The following is an 18,518-nucleotide window of genomic DNA, read 5'->3' on the forward strand; positions in this document are numbered from 1 at the left end:
GAAGTTTTATTTTACTTTATTTTAAAAGACTCTTAGACACGACACCCACATCTAAAGGTATGTCTTCCCATTTCCATCACGTGTTTTGGCTTAAGAAGAACAAAACCCTGACACCACTGGACTTAGTTTCTGCTAGATCTTAAGCCAAAGGAAAAAAAACCCACAGGAATTTTTTCAGGAATACAAGAAAAAGCTCTTGAATAGAACATGTAGGTAAGTAAAGTTTTTCTACGAACTTTAACAAGGTAGTTTACCTACAGGAACACTTTGCTGAGACACAAGAGGTGGATAAGATATAGGAATTCATGCAGCTACAGAACCCCGTTCTTCCTATCGTATGTAGATTCTGTTTTCTTAAGGTGATGAGACTTAGTAACATCTCAGATTCTAAAGCTCCACAATTTTTAGTGAGGAGTAAGTTCTGGATTGTTTTAAGATACACAGATACCATATTCTAGTGAACAATTTTCCCTTCTCACTTATAATTACATATTGTTTATCTAGAATGCAGTTACATAAAATATAATTAGGACAATACTGATGATATCAGATTAAAATAAAATTACTTCTAATGCATGGGGCACAGCTGCGTGGTTACATTCCCACTCTACCTACCCGTCTTGTACTTGAACCATTTTCTGTCTCTGGTGATAATGCTAGCAGCACAGAAATAGCCATACAACTAAAATGGAGCCATAGTTCACACTTCTTCTAGGTTTAGTCCTAAACTAAATACAATCACCAATTTAATTTTCATCATTCATCTTGCAGTTTCAGGTGTTGGTTTTTTTTTTCCCAAGCATCACCTTCTAGGGTTGTTGGGTTCTCAGCTTTCCTTTAATTAAAATGAAGAGGTTTTCAGCAACTAACATTGCAGGTATAAGCTAGAAAATGTGATACCTCAAGACTCAAAAATGAAAAGCCAAACCAACACGTGGGGTAAAAAAAAAAAGGCTTAGGATTAAAGTCCTTATCATGATTTTTGATTGACTCACGGGCATTGAAACTGTGAAACGGGCTTTACTGGACACTCTCTACTAGCAACTCAAGATGACATGTATCAGTTAGAAGCAATTTTTGGACTCTGAAGGGCCAGCAATTTAAAACTAGTCTGCCAACAAGCCACAACATCCATAAAGTTAAAAGAAAAAAAAAACCACCAACAAAAAAAAAAAACAGCACTGGAATGCTGGAACATTTTAAAAATGTTTGGACAACATGATTGTGCCTGAAAATTCACAAGGTCTACGTGCAAGATTTTTACACCACTGTAATCTAATCGTGCACTATCCTTAGATTTTTTTGTACCAGAACAAGTCATTCCTCTGTGCCGCGTTAGAATGAAGCTGAGCTTTCAGCGAGCTATAGTGTGGTTTAGTTTTACTGGTGCAATGCATCAACCCTAGGGCTGGCATCCTAATGAGGACAAGAACTATGCTTTCATACGAAGAGGACTAGTTCCCCCTCCAGTCTGTTCAAAATATTGTTCACTACTTCCAGCACACCATAGCTACAGACCCTACTTCCCCTCACAGTAACTAATACAAATGATACGAAGTATAAGTCAGTATAATAATATCATCTCAGGGTTTGCTGACTTGATTCCACATCACAGTAACTACTCTTGATTATTTGCAAGAATCAACACCTTTCACTTTGCTAGCACTCCTTGTCTTCAGGCTGCCGTTTGTCCTTGTGCTTTGGAGAACTGCGAACAAGAAGCCCGGTGAGCTGCCCTGCATCTGCCGCATGTTGTTCCTTAGAGCCTGGTTCTGCCGTGGGGTGTACCTGGCCTGTCACCACTTACAGCAGGCTGCCAGCAACGAGCCATGAATCATTTCTTACACGTACAACACGACTGTCTCATTGCAGCTCAAAGCTCTTCTCAATCTGCTTGTTCCAGCATTGGTATTCATGATTTTAAATCCCCAGGCCAGGGGCTAGCTGGAGGGAAATTATTTTAAAGGACCTTAGTATAACACGTTCACCGCTGAGACCCCAAGCTTATCACAGCGAAGTATCACCTTGGCTAAAAATGCCCAGTAGTAGAAGGTTAACGTCGCAGCAGCTTAGAGGGTTTCTTACTGTAACAAGTTATTCCGTATAGCAGCTATCTCATCTCAAGGTAGAGGTAGACTGAAGAACTGTAAGAAAACAGATTCATCAGAACAAAAAGTGTTCCCGGGAATACAGTTGTTTCACAGGCACTGTTCACGGGAAAAGCTCCGCAGCGTCAGGGTGGCAGATCCTAGCAAGACAGAAGAACCGTGTGATTATGATACATACCTGGACTACAAGAGCTGTTCTGGGATGGAAACCCGAGGGTGGTCACGGTGTTCTGTGAAAAACTTCCAACGATCTGCTACATTTTGGCAGAGCGTGGGGAGGAGGTGGGTGGGGGTGGGGTGAATGTTACATAACAAAGGCTTTTGTTTTGTTTTTCAGGAGAAAACTCCCCCCATTTCTATACTAAAGTTTGTATTAAAAACAGGGAAAGAGAATTGAAACTGTGGAGGAGGAGGAACAAAAGCCAGCTTTTCCACGGAGAGAACAACACACCAAGTATTTGCCATACCAAGGGACCATTCCCTCTGCCTCGAGTTCTTGGTGTGTCCCTTGTGTCAAGGGACAAGTGAATGACAAAACTGAGTGCGTAACACTGGGACTTCAGGTGCAACAGAGTAAGACAGCCAGTGCCCTAGAGCTTATGAGAAAGGACAGAGCATCTTGACAGTACTACAGAGCAGTTAAGTCACAAGGAAAACAAAGATTATTTTATGTTGTTTCCATTTCAGCCTGGGCAGGGCTAGATTACAGCAAGTCTTGACAGCCTTCCTTGTTCAAACACAGGTCAATTTGCTTTAATTAAAAAGTAAGCGAGGGAAAGAGTTAAAACTATGAAATTGTTGACCGAGGATGAATATATGTCCTTGTTTCTCTCTTTACTGCTCTCCTATTACTCTCATCCTGGATATTTCTTCTTTGAAATACTTTACGTTTAAACTGAGGAACAGGTACTGAGGGTCTTAGTCCCTTCTTGCCATTTGGAGGACTGCTGTAACAGAAAAAGCAATGTTGTGTGCTAATTAATACCTAACTACAGGAATTCAGCAGCCTCTAAGCCACTAATCTGTACATAATCCAGCTATACCTTTGAGCAGCAGCACAAGGCAAAGCAGTGGTATTCATCCTCACCGGTTCATGCACATTTATTTGAGTATTAGCTGGGAAACAATATAGGTTCGTAAGATCGGTTTCCTGAATAGCAGCAAATCCATACATACAAAGATTGGGAGATTATTGTGCAATTTGATTTACTTTATTGAATAATAGCCTGATAGCTACAATGGTGAACTAGAAGAAAAAGGAAAAAAAAGGAAAAACCCCCACCCAATCCCCTCCAACCCCATAAACCCCCCCATCATATTTCCCCATATTTTGGGAAACAAGCTGAAAAGAACATTCTACACTGTAGAAGACAGCTGTAACTGCTGATATCCATGTTCTGACATTGGAACTGAGCAACTGCAAGTCTGCAGCATCCTAAAGCCTCAACCAAAAAAGGCTTAATAGTAATAACATGGATATATCACCACTGGGAAGATGTTAACATGTTAAAGATTCTGGGATACCAATCTGGTATAATCAGCAACATACTGGGTTCCTGCGAAAGATGTGCATTTCTCCTGAAGGTCAGCTTTTAGAGAATTTTGAAAAACAGTGTTTTAAACTGATGACTTACAGTACTCCTTTACTTGCAGAAAAGCACAAGAATTATAGTTCAATAAAAACTGAATACATGATCACTTTTTTGACTGGATTTGATTAGTTGCATAACTTTGGCAAGGTTATCACAGTGTGATCCAGTTAAGCTTTCAGTATTATATGAACACCAGCACCAAATTAATTTTGGAATCAGACAACTGAGATACTTATGCACTCTCATAGGTCTCTGACCACTTCTGCAGTCTCTCCCGGTCCCACTTTTTCAGTTAGCATTTGATAGTGCAGTATTTCATGCCATTGACAAAGCAACACAATCTGGACAGATTCCTGGCTTCTCTCTCCTAGCAAGAATAGCACGCTACCTTGTTGAACCCCCGAGGATGCAAGCTGGGATTATTCTACATAAAGTCTCCCTTTGTGGCATCTGAAATAAAAACCTTTCCCCCAGAACTGCCACTGTTTTGACAGTGAATTCCATGCTGAGTTGTACAACTGATTGCTCAGTCTTTGGCTGATTTTAAGAACTGCATTTAAAAGTTACTCTACATTAGAGGCATTTAGAAAAGATATTTATACCTGGTATTGGTACTCTTTCAAGTACTCTTTTAGTCTCGTTGGTAATGGCAGCTCCCAGATCTGATTTGTACATTTGTTTATAGTTATTCTGCAGCGATGTTGCAGAGATGGAGCAGATGTATAGAGGGGTTTGTTCAAGTAAAGATGAACTGTTCCATTAGAAGGTGTTTCGGTTCTGTCCTTACACATAAGAACATAGTACTCAATCAAATGCACAACGCTGTTGAACTGTTTAAGTCTAGATCTGACACAAGTGATAGAGTCCAGTCTAAACTTGCCATCTTGATATTCTATACGCAAATTGGTCGGTCCCGCTGATGTTTTTACCGAAATAGTCAGTAGATACTCTGAATGTGAGCTATCCCTAACCAAGAAGGTCCCTTCGGGGGCATCCTGTAATCTCTCTTTGGCTTCAGCAACAGTCATGTTGCCCCAGTACCATCCTGTTAAAAGAGAGAAAGAAGGGGTTTGTTTATTCCTGTTTGTTAGTTTAAAAAGCTGGTCTTTGGCTGCTACACTTGTAATAACCCATTTCCTTTGTTGTTTGAAAGCTGAAGTCCTGCAGGCATTGTAAATTTTAATTTGCTATTTAAATTAATTTGCTTTACAATGTGTCTCGTTTTGACAGAGCCTTCCAGGTCACTGCTTACTTTCGTACCTATACATCCACACGCACAAACCTTCCTGCAGCGTCCTGCGAGGCTAACGCCGGAGCCGCCGACCTCACGGGCCGCCCCGACGGCGGCAGGGACGCGTCCCGTGGCTCCGCGCTACGCACACCCGGGGCGAGCGCTGCGGACGCACGCTGGCAGCCCGCAAAAAGCCCGCTTTCGGTAACTCTAGGTAGGCTGTTGTTGAAATGAGCTTTGCCTAGCAATCGGAAGCAGAGAGGGGTAAAAAAAAAAAACTTCGGCCGTGCGGCTGCGTTCGTAACGGGGAGGCGATGCAGACAAATGCCCTTCTCTACGCCCGCGGCCAAGCCCCGCGCCTTGCGGGGCCGGGCGAGCCGCCACCACGTCGGCGAGGGGAGCGCAGGTATGCGGGGCCGAGGGGATGCGGCGGCGCCGCCGCCCGCTCCCAAAGCTGCGGCCGCCCCGGCCGGCGGCAGCGCCCGGCCCGCGATCCCGGGCTGCCGCCGGGGCGCGGCGCTGCTGCTGGCGGCGCTTTCGCTTCGGCCGCCGCAGCCCTCGGAAGGTCGGAGCCGCCGCCGCCCCTCGCCACCGCGGGGCCGCGACAAGCGTTGCCCTCCGCCCGCTTTCCCTCTCGGCCCGGCGGGGCTCCCTGCCGCGCCGCTCCGCCTCCCCCGGGACCGCGGCGCGAAGGGCGGCGGCGAGCCGGGCACCCCGGCGAGCGCCGCCGCCCCGGGCGCTCCTCTCTTCCCGGCCGGCCGGCCGGCCTTACCTGCCCGCCGCAGTTCCTCCATAGCCGCGGCCAGCTGCGCCGCCCCACGGGACTCCTCGGCAGCAGGCGCCGCCGCACCGGGGTGCCGCCAGCCCGCCCGGGAGCCCTCCGCACTCTCCAGGGACCCGGCGGAGCGCAGGGTCATGGGGGGCGGCGGCGGCCGGCGCGGCCCCGCTCGCACGCAGGTCGGGGACCGCCGGCGAGGAGAAGGCTCCGCTTCGCCGCCGCAGTGCTCAGCGCCGCACCGAGTGCATGGCCCCGGCCCCCGGCCCGGGCGCCGCCTGCGAGCGGAGAGAGAGCGTGGTTAGCGGCCAGCCCCGCGAGAGGCGCTCCCGACGCCGCCCGTGCGTTTCTGGCGCTCCCGGTTCGGAACTTCCCAGCATCCAGAGGAGGGACCCGAGGCGAGAGATCACCTCCCGGCGGAGCGGGGGAGGGACATCTCCTCCGCCCGCCGCCCAGCCTGCCCCCGGCTCCCCTCCGCCGGGGACGAGGCGGGAGGCGCCGGCCCGCCAAGGTGGTCTCGCTTTACTGCAAGGGCGAACCCGCTGATGCGCCGCTCTCTCGGCCGGGGTAGGCGAGCCCGGTCCGCAGCGCCAGGGGGTCGGCTGAGGAGGAAGGAGGTCGTGGGGGAGAGCCGAGCACGTAAAGGTACGAGTGGGGAGGGCTAGCCAAGGAGCACCGGCGCTGCCCGGGTTGCACGCTGCGGTGCGCAGGAACGGTACGGTACGCCTTTCACTGAGGTCATGCGCCAAGTCATGTCTCTAGGAACGGGAGCCCGGCGTGGGCCGCGCTGCCGGGCTGGGGGGCTGCGAGCGAGCCTCTCCCGGGCTGCGGCGTGCCTGCGGGGCGGGTGCGCGGGCAGCGCTGGCTCCCGGGACTCGCTGGCCGCCTGGGTACGGGAAGGGGCAGCGCGGTGCAGGACGCGATGTATTTGGCGCGGGGCAGGTAGCGTGCTTTGCACGTTCCACTGAATGCCGGTACTATGAAAAAAAAATTATCTTTCTGCTCGGCTGAAGCGAACGGGAGGGGCAACAAGAGCCTCTCGCTCCGGGAACGACGTGAAGCCGGGCAGCGCCAGCGAGGGGGAGCCCAGCAGGCTTGGCCGGGGGCGGGGAGGGGCTCACGGGAAAGAGCGGGACCCCCGCCGGCGCTCCCGAACCGGGCAGTCTCTGCCTCCAGGTGCGCGGCAGCCGCCAGGTGAGGGGTTACGCCGAGGTGGCTCCTCCCGTCACAAGTTCCACGCCGGAGCTCAGAAACTTTTCCGAATTAAACTCTAGAGGCAGCTGATAGGTTGCTCTGCCGGGTTTCTATCGCTACGTGCGCAGGCACACACGCGGCAACCTCCCGGCAAAGCCCATCCCCATCCCCTTCTCCCCCGCACAGGACCTCCGGCCGCCGGCTCGGGGACCGGGCACAGGTGCGCCTGTCGCCGGAGCGGCTGCGGGGCCGCCGGCCGCAAAGCCCCGAGCGCAGGTGAGCGCAGCCTTGCCGGGGCTGCCCGGGCGCGACCCCTTGTGAAGGGGAAGCGCCGGGAGCGCCTGGCCGCGGAGCGCCGCCGCCCGCGGGAGTTTGGCGGAGACGGAGAGTTTGCCAGGCGGTGGCAGCCAGCTGCAGCGGGGCGTCCCCCGGCAGAGAAGAGGGGCACGGCAGCAGCCTGCCTCCGGCTTCGGGGGAGCCTTCAGCCCGCCTGTCGGCGGCTCCGTCCCGGGAGCCGAGCGGCACGCTCCCTGCGCTCCCTACTCTCGAGAAGCGGCAGGACGCCGGGCGCAGGGAGGGGGACGATGGCAGAACTCACCCGGGCTCCGCGGGACGGGGCTGGGGCCGCTGGGGCCGCCGCTGCCGCCGCCGCCGCCTGGAGGTGGGGCGGTCAGGTTTTCGCTGCCGGCGGCGCTGAGGGGCCGGCGCGGTACAGCACCCGCCGCCGGAGAGAGGCGGCGGGGCTGCGCTCGGGCAGACAGACAGGCTGCCGCTGCCGGAGGAGGACGGTGCTCCTGGGGAAACAACACCCTTAGCTCCCCCCCTCTCCCCGGCGCGGGCGGTCTGTTCGCCTTTGATTGCGAGGCGAGGGCATCCTGCCCCCGCCGCTCCCCCCTCCCGGGGTGGCTACATACAAAGGCTGCTTTCCAGGAACTTTCCAGGAACCGCATCATGTGACAGGACCCGCTCCGGCGCCTCCGCCGCGATCGCGGCCAGCCGGAGCCGCCGCACCGAGCCACCGCCCCTGTCACGCCGGGGCAGCGGTGGCCTGACCCCTCCCTGCGCCCCCCCCCTTCCACCCGCGGAGCCGCGGGAGACGCGCGGCGAGCAGGTCAGTGGCCGGGGCTGCTGAGGCACGGGCGCGCGAGCGGCCGTTGAAGCCCGCCGGCGGGCTCCAGCAGCCGCCCGCGTGCGCGGCACCTCTCGAGGTAACTGGGCGGGCGCGGAGCGCGGCACCCTCCCCCTGCGGGGCGGCGGCGTGCGGGCGAGGGGTGCCCGGCCTGCCCGGCGCCAGCAGCCGCGGGCACCTGAGCGCGGCGGCGGGGCCCGCCCTCGGGGCCGGGAGCGCGTCAGGGGCCCGTGCCAGGAGCTCCATGCCAGGGACTTGCGGCGGCCGAAGCTCCTGGGACACCGCACCCTGCTCTCCACCCCCCTTCACCCTCCGGCGCTAAATACCTCGTTGCTACAAACAGCCATTACAGCCGATGCGCGCGCCGCTTCTCCCCCCCCCCCCCCCCCCCGCCCCCCGCCCCCCCTGCGATTTTTTTTTTTATTATTATTTCTTTTTTATGTAATAAACCCAAAGCTGTTTTTTGGCGTGAAGATGATTGATTGCACCGCGGGTGCTGCTCGGTATCCAGCCACCTTTCGCCGCTGCCCCGGCGGCCTCGAGCCGACTTTAGAAAGACAAAAAAAAAAAGGAAAAAAAGGAGGGGAAACAAAGCAAAAGTAGACGTATTGGTCTCACCCCTGTCCCTGGCTGCAGGTCAGGGCTCCCTGCAAATTGCACGGCGGTGCTTGGGAGAGAGTATTTTTCGGCTTTGACGGGAGAAGGATTAAGAGATGTCTTTTTCAAGTCCTCAGGAAAAAATAACATAAAATAATAATACAAAATAATAGCTTTAAAAATCGGGTGTGGGGGTGTGTGTGTGTGTGTTTATTATCAAAGAGAAAAATTAGCCTGTATTAGGCTGGACAGTCTGGCTGAGGGAGCGGGGCAGCACCGGTGTGCCAGCTCCCCAGCACGGAGAACGCTCCCGCAGGGACACTCTTGCCTTGGGTAGCACTCCCCAGAAACTTCTGAAATTCAGGATTTCTTTATAAAGAAAAAAAGGGACCGTGGAAGACAGTTCCTGAAGGCTTTTGTAATAGATATTACAATTTTTAAACGTAAGGGGATGAGTGAAGAGTATTAGAATTAATAGCTCTCTTAAAAAATAAGTGCTGTATTTAGTAATTAGCAGATTCATTTGAGAAAAAAAAATTAAGTGAATTGGTCAGTATGGTTTCATCTGTTTGTAATGCCTGGGTGCTTTTTAATTTAATTTATTCAGTTTATGAAAAAAAGGTGGGTTTAGTCACTGACAGCCCTGCAGATTTAAAATGAGGTCTGAAGAGAAAACATGGTCTTTCTTAAGCATTCTCAGAAATAGTTTAGAACAATTTAGGTCTTGAAGGTCATTCTTGTTCATGTTTTCGTCAGTGCAGTTCGGATAGCCTCAGATCTAGCCTCCAGTGATTTGTGGAATCCTCACTGACTTTTAGTTGGATAGATGTGAGGAGGGGAAAGAACATGTCCGTGTACTTTGAAATTTAGTTTACTGTTCCGCTACTAATGATGTGAGATCTTGCATAAAATCTTACTTTTTCAGAATTGCCCTAGTTTCATTATATTCAGAAGAACAACAACAACAAAGAATACAGACATATTTTTTAACTAAATAATTCCATATATGTATATGCAGTCACAGAGCTTTTGCTCAAAAATCTTATTTTGCTATAATAGAGTTGAAATTGGGGATATTCCTTTAAAGTTCACTAAATCGTCTTGGAGAAATGGAATGCATGTTGTCTACATGCAAAGCTGCTTTTTTACAGCTTTGCTGTAGTTCTTTTCCCGTTATTTATTAATGGCATTTTTATGTGGATAGTATCGCAAGACTTCCTTTGCTTCTGCTGTTTATTCGTCACTTGAAGTCATAATAATTTGTTTCTAAAACCACAGCTGGCTGCTATAAAGGCAGAGAGAGGAAGACCATGATTTATGTGGTGAATGAGAAACAAGAACAGAAGAATGTAATACATATTTGTTACTTAAAACTTCAGATATTGTAATGAAAAAGGTAGCATAAAAATTACATAGGTAGTGTATCAGCAGGATCTTTCCTAAACAGAGTTCTGTTGTATTTTTTTTTCATGAGAATTTAATGTCTTTTAAGAATAGTACTAAAGATCTGATAAATTTACAAGAGTAATGAATTTAAAACTTAAAAACTGCAAATCGATTTGTAAATGACACTTTTGGCACCTCATAAGAGTACTTTGGTTCACAGTTACCTTTATTCTGTGGTATGAGACTTCCCTAAGTACTATGGGCTCGGTGGAGTAAGTTAGTATTTTAGTTTCTTTCAGCAATGTTAGTTAGCTGGTTTTCTCTCCTGTCTGCGTGAGCCTTTCACACAGTAACAGGGGAGAAAAAAATACAATTTTTAAGGGTAAGAAAAGGTGATTAAATTAAATTACTTTTGGGATTATGGGCCACATGTGGTGCATGAAACTAAGCTACTTTTTAGCTTCTTTGGCATTGGGATGTTTAATACATGCTTGGTCTGCCTGAAGTGTTTTACTGTATAAAAAACTATAATGGAGTAGGAGATGTGAAATGGAGAAAGAGAAAAGCAGCAGCAGACATTGAAAACTTAGCTTTCCATCATGTAAACAAAATGAGGTCTTTTAATTTGTCATGTAACAAACAATAATTCTTCTAAACAGAGCCATTAATATGAACAGAAACCTAGTTTATACAAATGGGGATTAAACATCTCTAAGTGCAGTTCAAACCAAGTGCTTTATTTATTTTTAGTCTTTATGTTTTGGGGTAGCGATTCTAGGACAGATACTGCCTGGATGTATACAGTTAGGAATGTTTGTGAGCCAGTTTTAGAGGTGTATTATCTGAATGGAGATGAAAGGCACAGACTTAAGGAATCTCTGATTTCTTTTCCAGATACTTTCTGCTGGGCATGAATGGTTTAGTTTGGGCAGTATATCATCCATGTAATAGATATTTTTAATAGAGCTTTATATTAGTAGTGAAAACATGAACATTTAAGAGTTCTTGAAAATCAGAAGCAGAATATATTACATTTCTGTCTTGATTTCAAATGTATATGCTCAAAAAGAGAAGGAGAGGGACAAGTGCATTTAATTTTTATTTTTCCTTCAGGCAAAAATCCTTTTCATGACCAAGGATGGAGGCAACAATGTTTTTACACTCATGGGAAGTGCCTGTTGCTAGAAATTATTTTCACTTTATTCCTGAAAAGTATGCCAAATTTACTAGAGAGTTAGCATGCTGGTTTATTTATATAATATAATGTGAGCGGAGTAGGGAATGATGCATTTTTGGCCCAGCTGATTTTGCTAGATTTGGTCTGATTTGCTGAAAAGGTTTACTGATTTATTTAGCTAGATTTAGAACCTGGAAGAATACAAGGGGCCTCTCCTTGCTCTCTGCTTCCTTCCTTCCTGAAGATGCAGCACAGAATATCCATTATCCATGACATACCATTTTGGTCAGATAAAATCTGTGTTAGTTAAAAGGCCAGCTATTGCTTATCACATACGTCTTATTTATTGACCATATTTTGACAAATGTTTACCTGAGCTGATCTAAACAACAGTGTATAACTGCCATGGTTCCTCCCTGTCCTGTGATTATAGTGGTCAGGCAGCATGTCTGGTTCTCAAGCAGAGAAATATGAATATTGAGCTTTTATCTCAAGCAAATGAGAACAATTGTAGCTCCACACCACGAACAAGGTCCCCAGTGTGAGACCTGAGAGAATTTCGCACTCAGCAGTCAGGAGGAAGGTTTGCTTATTTCACAGAGTTCCTAAAACATCATAAATATAGCAGAGAGAAAACAAGTATTTTCATAAATGGGATCACTTTGCTCTTTCCAGCTGCCCCAAGGAACAGAATGTTTTGATGAAATAAATTATGGTGTATACCAAACAATTTTACTCTTAACCAGCTGCCACCTTATTTCCTGCCATTTTTACTATTCAGATGTGAATGCTTTATCTTTCTTGAAAATAGACACTTAGTAAAGGAGAATAATAAAAAATACAGTGAATAATTTCTGTAAATCAGTGGTGTTCTGAAAGAAAACCAGCACTTGTAATTTAAAAGCAAACCATCAAGAGATGGTACTAAAGAGAGCAGTACTTTGAAATAGCACCCAGATTTTTTCTTTCCACGACAGCTGAGAAAAAGAAGGATCGTTTCCTTTAATTCAGTGGATAGGTAGACAGATAATCACCAACAAGCATGTAACTCTGACCATAAAAAGGTGGTATTAAAATCCTTCTTTCATCTCATATGTGCTTTATACTATTGAAACTTACGGTAGCATCTAAAGGCCTCAACTGCATTGAATAAGAGGTTATCTAGACATACTTAGGATCTTTAATTAAAAATATTAAATGTAGTGCTTTTATAGTGTCTCTAATTTACCATTTACAACTTACAGTAAAAACAAAACATAAAAATAATTTGGCTGGACTTGTTAAGGAAAAGTGGAATGTGGTGACACAGGGTACTAAGTATATATATATATATATATAAAGATAATTTATCCAGCAGTTTTCACCTTATGCTATGTTAGGCTCCTTTATAAACAGCAGAAATTTGGTCTGTCACTTTATTATTTTGTGAATTATCCAATTTCACTCTGACTAGAACTAGCTAAATACTGCTGAAAGTTACCTGAGGACAATTTGTAAATATACATGCTTTGACAGCATTTTCTTCCCTATCACATTTGCTTTTTATGAACATGATAGAAAAAAAAGAACCATTTTGATAGCAGTCATTTTGAACTACTAGGAGAATATTTGCTATGGATTTCAGTTTTCAGATTGTAGTATGAGATGCCATGACTGTAATACTTGTTTATCTTGTTTTTTTGGCTGAGAAAGTGCGTATAGGTGTATATATACACATACATCTCTACATACACATGTTCAGAACCATGCTCTTTGAAGTTCTGGATTTTTGGGAAATTACACTCTTGTTTTTGTTTTAGAAAAATCCTAAAGATAGCACAGCTGAAAGCACTGTGAAATCTTGCATTCTCGTCCTAGATGCTGCCAGAAAAAACAAGCCTTTTATGCTTGAGGAGGCTTGAGATGTTTTCTTGCCAGTTGCGAGTCCTACTTCCCAAAGAGAGCAAGTAATGTCTGTGAAAAAAGTTTTCCTGACAGACAGCATGCAGGCAGCTCTCCTGTGCTCTGCCAATCCATAAGTAATTAAAGTTCCTTTGTTGGCAATGAGTCAGTTCTGAAACTAGTAAGGAAAATTAAAACAGGTGATGCAGTGGCTGTCTCCAAAGGAGGGAATTTTGAGTGCAAAGTAAAACAAAGAAGAAACTGGGTTATGTTTCTGAATATATGGTCTCCCATCAGAAAGATCGATTTTAAATCACTGTTCTAGTTCCTACATTAAAGATGGTTTAATTCACCCAGAGCTATTTGGCCTTGGGGATGAATTCCTACAATTAAGTGTTTATGATTGGAAGTGCTGCCATGGAAAGCAGACAGATGAATATCATTTCAGGAGTACAGTGAATCATTAAATGAGTTGTAGAACCTTTTCCTGGCATGAGCCACTTCTAAATTTCAGACTAAGGCTATAATAGACTTCAGCAGAAGGCCTGACGTGTTGCTGTATTTAGGAGTTTCAGTAACAGGATAATCGACATGTACTAATGTGTTTATATAATTTTAAACTGCTTGCAGTGAATTGAAAATCTGCTGCCCATGGTATGTTTATATGCTGCTTGGATCAAATAAATTTTTCAAATTAGTGCGTTAAGTGTTAAGTGTCAGGTAATGGCCTTAACCTCCCTCCCCGACGACATGTTGGCCTCTTTTGGCTCAAGGTAGGCACGGCTGCTTTCCCCACTTCACTATAGAGGCTGGAGGTGGGATGTCATACAAACCTGAAGAGATGACAAGAAAACAGTGCTAGCTGCCAGCTACCTCCCCTCTATTTGTGATGATTAACGCTTTTTTTTTGTGAGGAAGGCTCAAGGCATTGTCCTGTAACTGACTGGCATGTTGGGAGTTCATAAACTGAAACACAGACCTGACAGACAGACTAGCATTTTTGGGGCTCAACCGAGGAAACAGCCACAGGGCTACTCTTCCTGGTTAAGGAAAGAGCAGTGGTCCACAGCTCGCCTTTTCTTGGCACTGCCTGTCCATTCCCAGGATTGTTTGACCCTGCTGTAAGTGTATTTGCCAGGTTTGTGGAAATTAAAGCTCAGACACTAGTAGGCAAAATTGGATAGAGTGCTCGAGGAAGTTGTGTCTCCCCTTATACTGTACCTGAGGCATCCTTCCCCCTGGCTGTGACAGAGTGCTGCCAGCAGCAGGGATGAGGAATTAACACGCATCTCCTCCTAAACAACTGGAGCTTTCCGTCTGGTGTGTTAAGAACAACCCCAGTTTCAGCGTGGCTTGGAACTGCTGTCGTTCAGGAGCAGCTTCATGAGCTGTTTGGTCGTGAGGTGGCAAATTCTGTCACGGGGTGGGGTGAATGGTTGAGGATGAGAGTAGTAACTCCTTCAGCCATCTGATTTTAATCCCTTACCATATGTGACTTGAAGTCCTTAGATGCCCTCTACTGCCATACACCAGAATTAACAGATGGCTCTGTGTAACCAAATTCTGATTTGCTGGTTTGTTATTATCTCTCTGTCCTTGTAAATGAATGGGGGAGGGGAAATAATATCCACAATTATTATAAAATATGCAAAGCCTTTTATAAAGTGTGAGTTTGGGCTAGACATCTTTCCTGACTTTCAGTGCCATTACCCCATATTTCAAAATTTTAACCCTATTTTTAGCATTCTCTTCAGAGCTCACTTCTCTGATAAATTATCCCTCCGGGAATACATTTGATCCAGAAAGATGCCTGAGGCACAGCAGAATTTTTCCCCAGCATTTCAGGCCACACCATGCTGGATGGAAGGGAGCTGCAAAACCTGCTGCTGTAGCTCAGTCTGTTCTGGGAAGGAACTAGAGGATGCATTTAGCCATCAGATGTCTCATTTGCGTAAGGCAGAACAGCAGGCAGGAGTCTGTATCTAAAATGGATCCAGAATGAAATTTCTGTCCCACGTTTGCCTGCATGATGATAGTTTTTGTGTGCTGGCAGGTACAAAGCAATCCCAAGTCAAGCAGAGCTAATCCTGGGGGAATCACTACAGGCTCCAAGAATCAAATGTTTCTGCAATGCTTGAGCTTTAGCTGTGTTGGTTTCATCAGTTCCTTTTCCCATTTATAAGGAAAGCCCAGCAAAACAATCACACCTTTAATTCCCCAGCCCAGGTTCCTACTGCTGATGCTGATTTGACTGAGTGGGTTTGGTCCAAATGAAATTAGCAGCCACGTCTCACGTACATTTTTAAACATGCCTAACCTTTTCTGAGGACAGTCTATTACTGTTTATTTTACTCTAGGTGGTTGCCAGTGATGTTACTGATAGAAGCTGGCATGGCAGGAGGGAGTGTGAGCTTCCCAGTGGAACACGTAACAGTGGGGATCTGCTCCGGGTAAGCGAAGGGGGACACGTACAGGGGACATGCAGCAGGGCCTCTGCCAGGCTAATAAAAAGGTAAAGCCTGGGTTCACTGAAGGGGTGAGCTTTCACACTGTGCTTTCTTTTCCCTCCAGCACAGTCCTTCATGTCCAGGCACACTGGTCTAGAATACGCTACCTACATTTTTCAGGACCTTTTTGTTATTTTTCCAGAACATAATCTCAAACTAACGTAAGTCCACAGCAAAATCTTGTTGTGAATGGGGACTTTGTTCTGTGAGACTATTTCTGAAAATGCCTGGCTCTCTGTTAGTCATTGCATAAAAGACTGAAACACGAATTTGTTCATATGCTTTAGTTTTCAGCACATGCATTCCTGCAACCCCTCCTTTCCCCAAGAAACATGTGAAGCTCTTCAAGTCCTCTGGCAGGCAGGCTGTATATTGTTGTGGTGGCAAACCTGTGAGGCTATACTGATTTACACCACCCAACATTGCATATATTTCTACTAGATCTGTATTTTTCCAATTTCTTCATGTTCTTTCAATGTCTTTCCCTCCCCCCCCCCCCCCCCCCCCCCGCCTCAACTATCAGGGAATGTAATCCTGCATTCAGAGAATGTAAATAACAGCTGTTTCCATTCAGTTTGCATTTATACACTTAACTCTTCAAAATAGATTATTTCTAGGAGCTTTCATAATCTAGTCAAAATTCCTACATAGTCAGAGGTACTAGTGCGATGTTATGAAATCCCTTTGGACTGGCTGATGGAAAAGATGCAGCAACAATAAAAATCCCCAAACGACTGATCAATTATGCTTCTGATAGTTATACTTCAACAATCAATTGATGCGTTATCTTTTAATCTCCTTGGGCATTTTCAGGATCGGTTCCTTGGGCTGTTCTAAGGGGGCAAGAATATGCCAGGTAAGGAGATGAACTGTTAAAAAAATCTGTGCTGAATTGGTAGCATATTTTTAGCAAAATTAACTTATCATGAGTACAGCTGAAAAGGAAAAAAAACCAAACCACCTGGCAAGCTACTTAAAGTGAACAGCTCATTTGCCCGTGTCACAGATTTTTAAATAAATAAATCCCTTATGTCCTGAGAGTAACTGAAAAACAGTTCTTTGGGGTTTATACCACTATTTTCTTTTGTTGACATTTCACTAGCCCTGAAATGGAAGCACAGCATTTTCATTTAGTAATGCCTAAATGAAGATTTTAAGAATTATGTCCCAATTACTGGTTTTTTCTCCAGAAAAATCTGAAAGCCTTTCACCTCATTATTTTGCCAGATGCCTCAACTTGAACCATTTCTTCAGATTTCTTTGATCCTCTGAAGGCTGAGAATTACAGAATATTGACATTTAGTGATCTTTGGTATGGTTCATTTACTCTGATGTGGACTGTTGAAGAAGTTGCTAAATTCTGATTTTCTTTGAAGTTACAGAAATGTACTTTCTTCTGCATATTTAATTTTGTTTATCCAGAAGGAAAACAGTTTTATTTTTACAGGAGTCTCAACGGGGACATCTCTGAACTGGATTGGACAATCTCGATGACAGAGTTGTTTAGGGAACAGTAATCATGCATGTGAGTTGCTGTTTTCTCATCTCAATAAGCCCATACCAGACTCAGTCAGATTTAGTAGTCCAAACAGTCTGAGCTCAGGTTATCTGTAAAAATGATGTGGTTCCCAACTACCTGATTTCAGAGGGCAGTCTTGCCTTTCTAATAAAGTCCCTGATGCCAAGAGGCTTGGCTCATATCCACACTAGCTGGGGCTACTTCCCTCTAGAGCAGACTCCGACTCCTATATCCACATCCCACAGTACTCCCTGGATTCTTTCTGGTGCCCCTACAGACCCAACATGTAATTCTGATTTTTTGGTGTATTGTACAGTTTGAAGTATATGAAATTATGTGAAACTATACTGCAGCCTGTGAGAACGGTGCTTTCCTAGCATGAAACTGAGGGTACACATTATACATTTTGGGATGCAGTAATGTTTGAGGGTGTACCATCAGCTTGAGTTTAAAAGAGCACACAAGGTCAAGTCAGACAAGGTGTGATCTTCAGAGCAGTGCTTGTGTGAACTCTCACTGCAGGTGTGTGCAGCCATTGCTTTAAAGAGGGCTAGGTGGAACAGGGGGAACTAACAAAGGCTTGTGGGTATCAGCAGCTGGAGCTTGAGCTTGTTCCCCAGCCTGCAGCAGTAAGGACTGCTCAGAGGGACCCAGAGCATCAGTCTGCCGCTGGGGGCCACCTCTGGCCGAAGTAAAGTGTAGACACAGGTATTTTGACTGCAGGATAAACACTTCACTCAAAAAAATAATCTAAGGCTTCTCATGTATCATTTCTACAAAGTCATGAGTTAAAATCTTGGTCATATGGAAGCAAAACACTCACCCAGTTCCAGCGATTCACCGCTTTGCCCTCAGACTGGATAAGGACTGGCTAAGCACTGTGTAGGTACTAACCACAGCTGCTCTCCATCAGGACCACCACTGCTCTTCTCTTCAGAGACCATTGTGCCACCTTTCAGCCTTACCAGTGGCCTCTTTGGGCTCATTTCAAATCTCTTTCTTCAACAAATACGGCCACATAAAGTCAATGAATTGTAACACATGCAGCTAACATACAGCATGTTTATTTTAGTCATTTGAACATACAAATATATGCTCTAGAAAGGGAATTTCTGTCATTTTTTCTTTTCTCTGCTTATGATGAACTTACGATGAATTTTGTTTGCACTGTGCCTCTACTCTGAATAGGAAATCCTTTTTCTTAATCCAATTCTAAAATTTATGGAACTTGCTGCCACCCTCCATTTTCCCATCACTGAATGCCAGGATTTTAACAGTATGAAAAATGGCCTGGGGGAGTGGGAGTTTTACAAAGATACAAAGTATTCTTGAGAAATAACAAGTGAATCCATACTTAAACCAGTCAGGATTAAAACCTACAAAATAACAAAAAAATATGAGAAGGTACCTGTAGGCTTATAC

At 46.1% G+C, this 18,518-nt stretch overlaps 2 protein-coding genes across 2 annotated transcripts in view; one reads left to right on the top strand and one right to left on the bottom strand.

Moving 5' to 3' along the window:
- On the bottom strand, positions 1 to 7,672 carry SOCS2 (suppressor of cytokine signaling 2). The gene is made up of 3 exons (XM_055808553.1): positions 7,499 to 7,672; positions 5,704 to 5,984; positions 1 to 4,745 (listed from the first exon to the last, which is right to left on the bottom strand). The coding sequence occupies exons 2-3, from the start codon at positions 5,846 to 5,848 to the stop codon at positions 4,297 to 4,299; spliced, it is 594 nt and encodes a 197-aa protein (XP_055664528.1). The 5' UTR covers positions 5,849 to 5,984; positions 7,499 to 7,672; the 3' UTR covers positions 1 to 4,296.
- The window catches only part of LOC106112813 (collagen alpha-1(III) chain-like), a 24,492-nt gene continuing 11,929 nt past the window's right edge, over positions 5,956 to 18,518 (top strand). The window contains exons 1-7 of the mRNA XM_055807704.1: positions 5,956 to 6,217; positions 7,087 to 7,176; positions 7,599 to 8,011; positions 15,428 to 15,582; positions 16,391 to 16,433; positions 16,805 to 16,889; positions 17,025 to 17,102. Coding sequence (XP_055663679.1) covers positions 5,956 to 6,217; positions 7,087 to 7,176; positions 7,599 to 8,011; positions 15,428 to 15,582; positions 16,391 to 16,433; positions 16,805 to 16,849 — 1,008 coding nt within the window. The 3' untranslated portion in view covers positions 16,850 to 16,889; positions 17,025 to 17,102. The remainder of the gene's footprint in view (positions 6,218 to 7,086; positions 7,177 to 7,598; positions 8,012 to 15,427; positions 15,583 to 16,390; positions 16,434 to 16,804; positions 16,890 to 17,024; positions 17,103 to 18,518) is intronic.

Source organism: Falco peregrinus, chromosome 6, assembly GCF_023634155.1.
Source record: "Falco peregrinus isolate bFalPer1 chromosome 6, bFalPer1.pri, whole genome shotgun sequence".
NCBI classification, from domain to species: domain Eukaryota; kingdom Metazoa; phylum Chordata; class Aves; order Falconiformes; family Falconidae; genus Falco; species Falco peregrinus.

What these genes read in the sequence shown, in the direction of transcription:
- SOCS2 (XM_055808553.1), bottom strand. Translation starts at nt 5,848, where the DNA reads ATGACCCTGCGCTCCGCCGGGTCCCTGGAGAGTGCGGAGGGCTCCCGG. An exon ending in GGAGGAACTGCGGCGGGCAG is followed by an intron (nt 4,746 to 5,703) that starts GTAAGGCCGGCC and finishes CTCTTTTAACAG; the next exon opens with GATGGTACTGGGGCAACATG.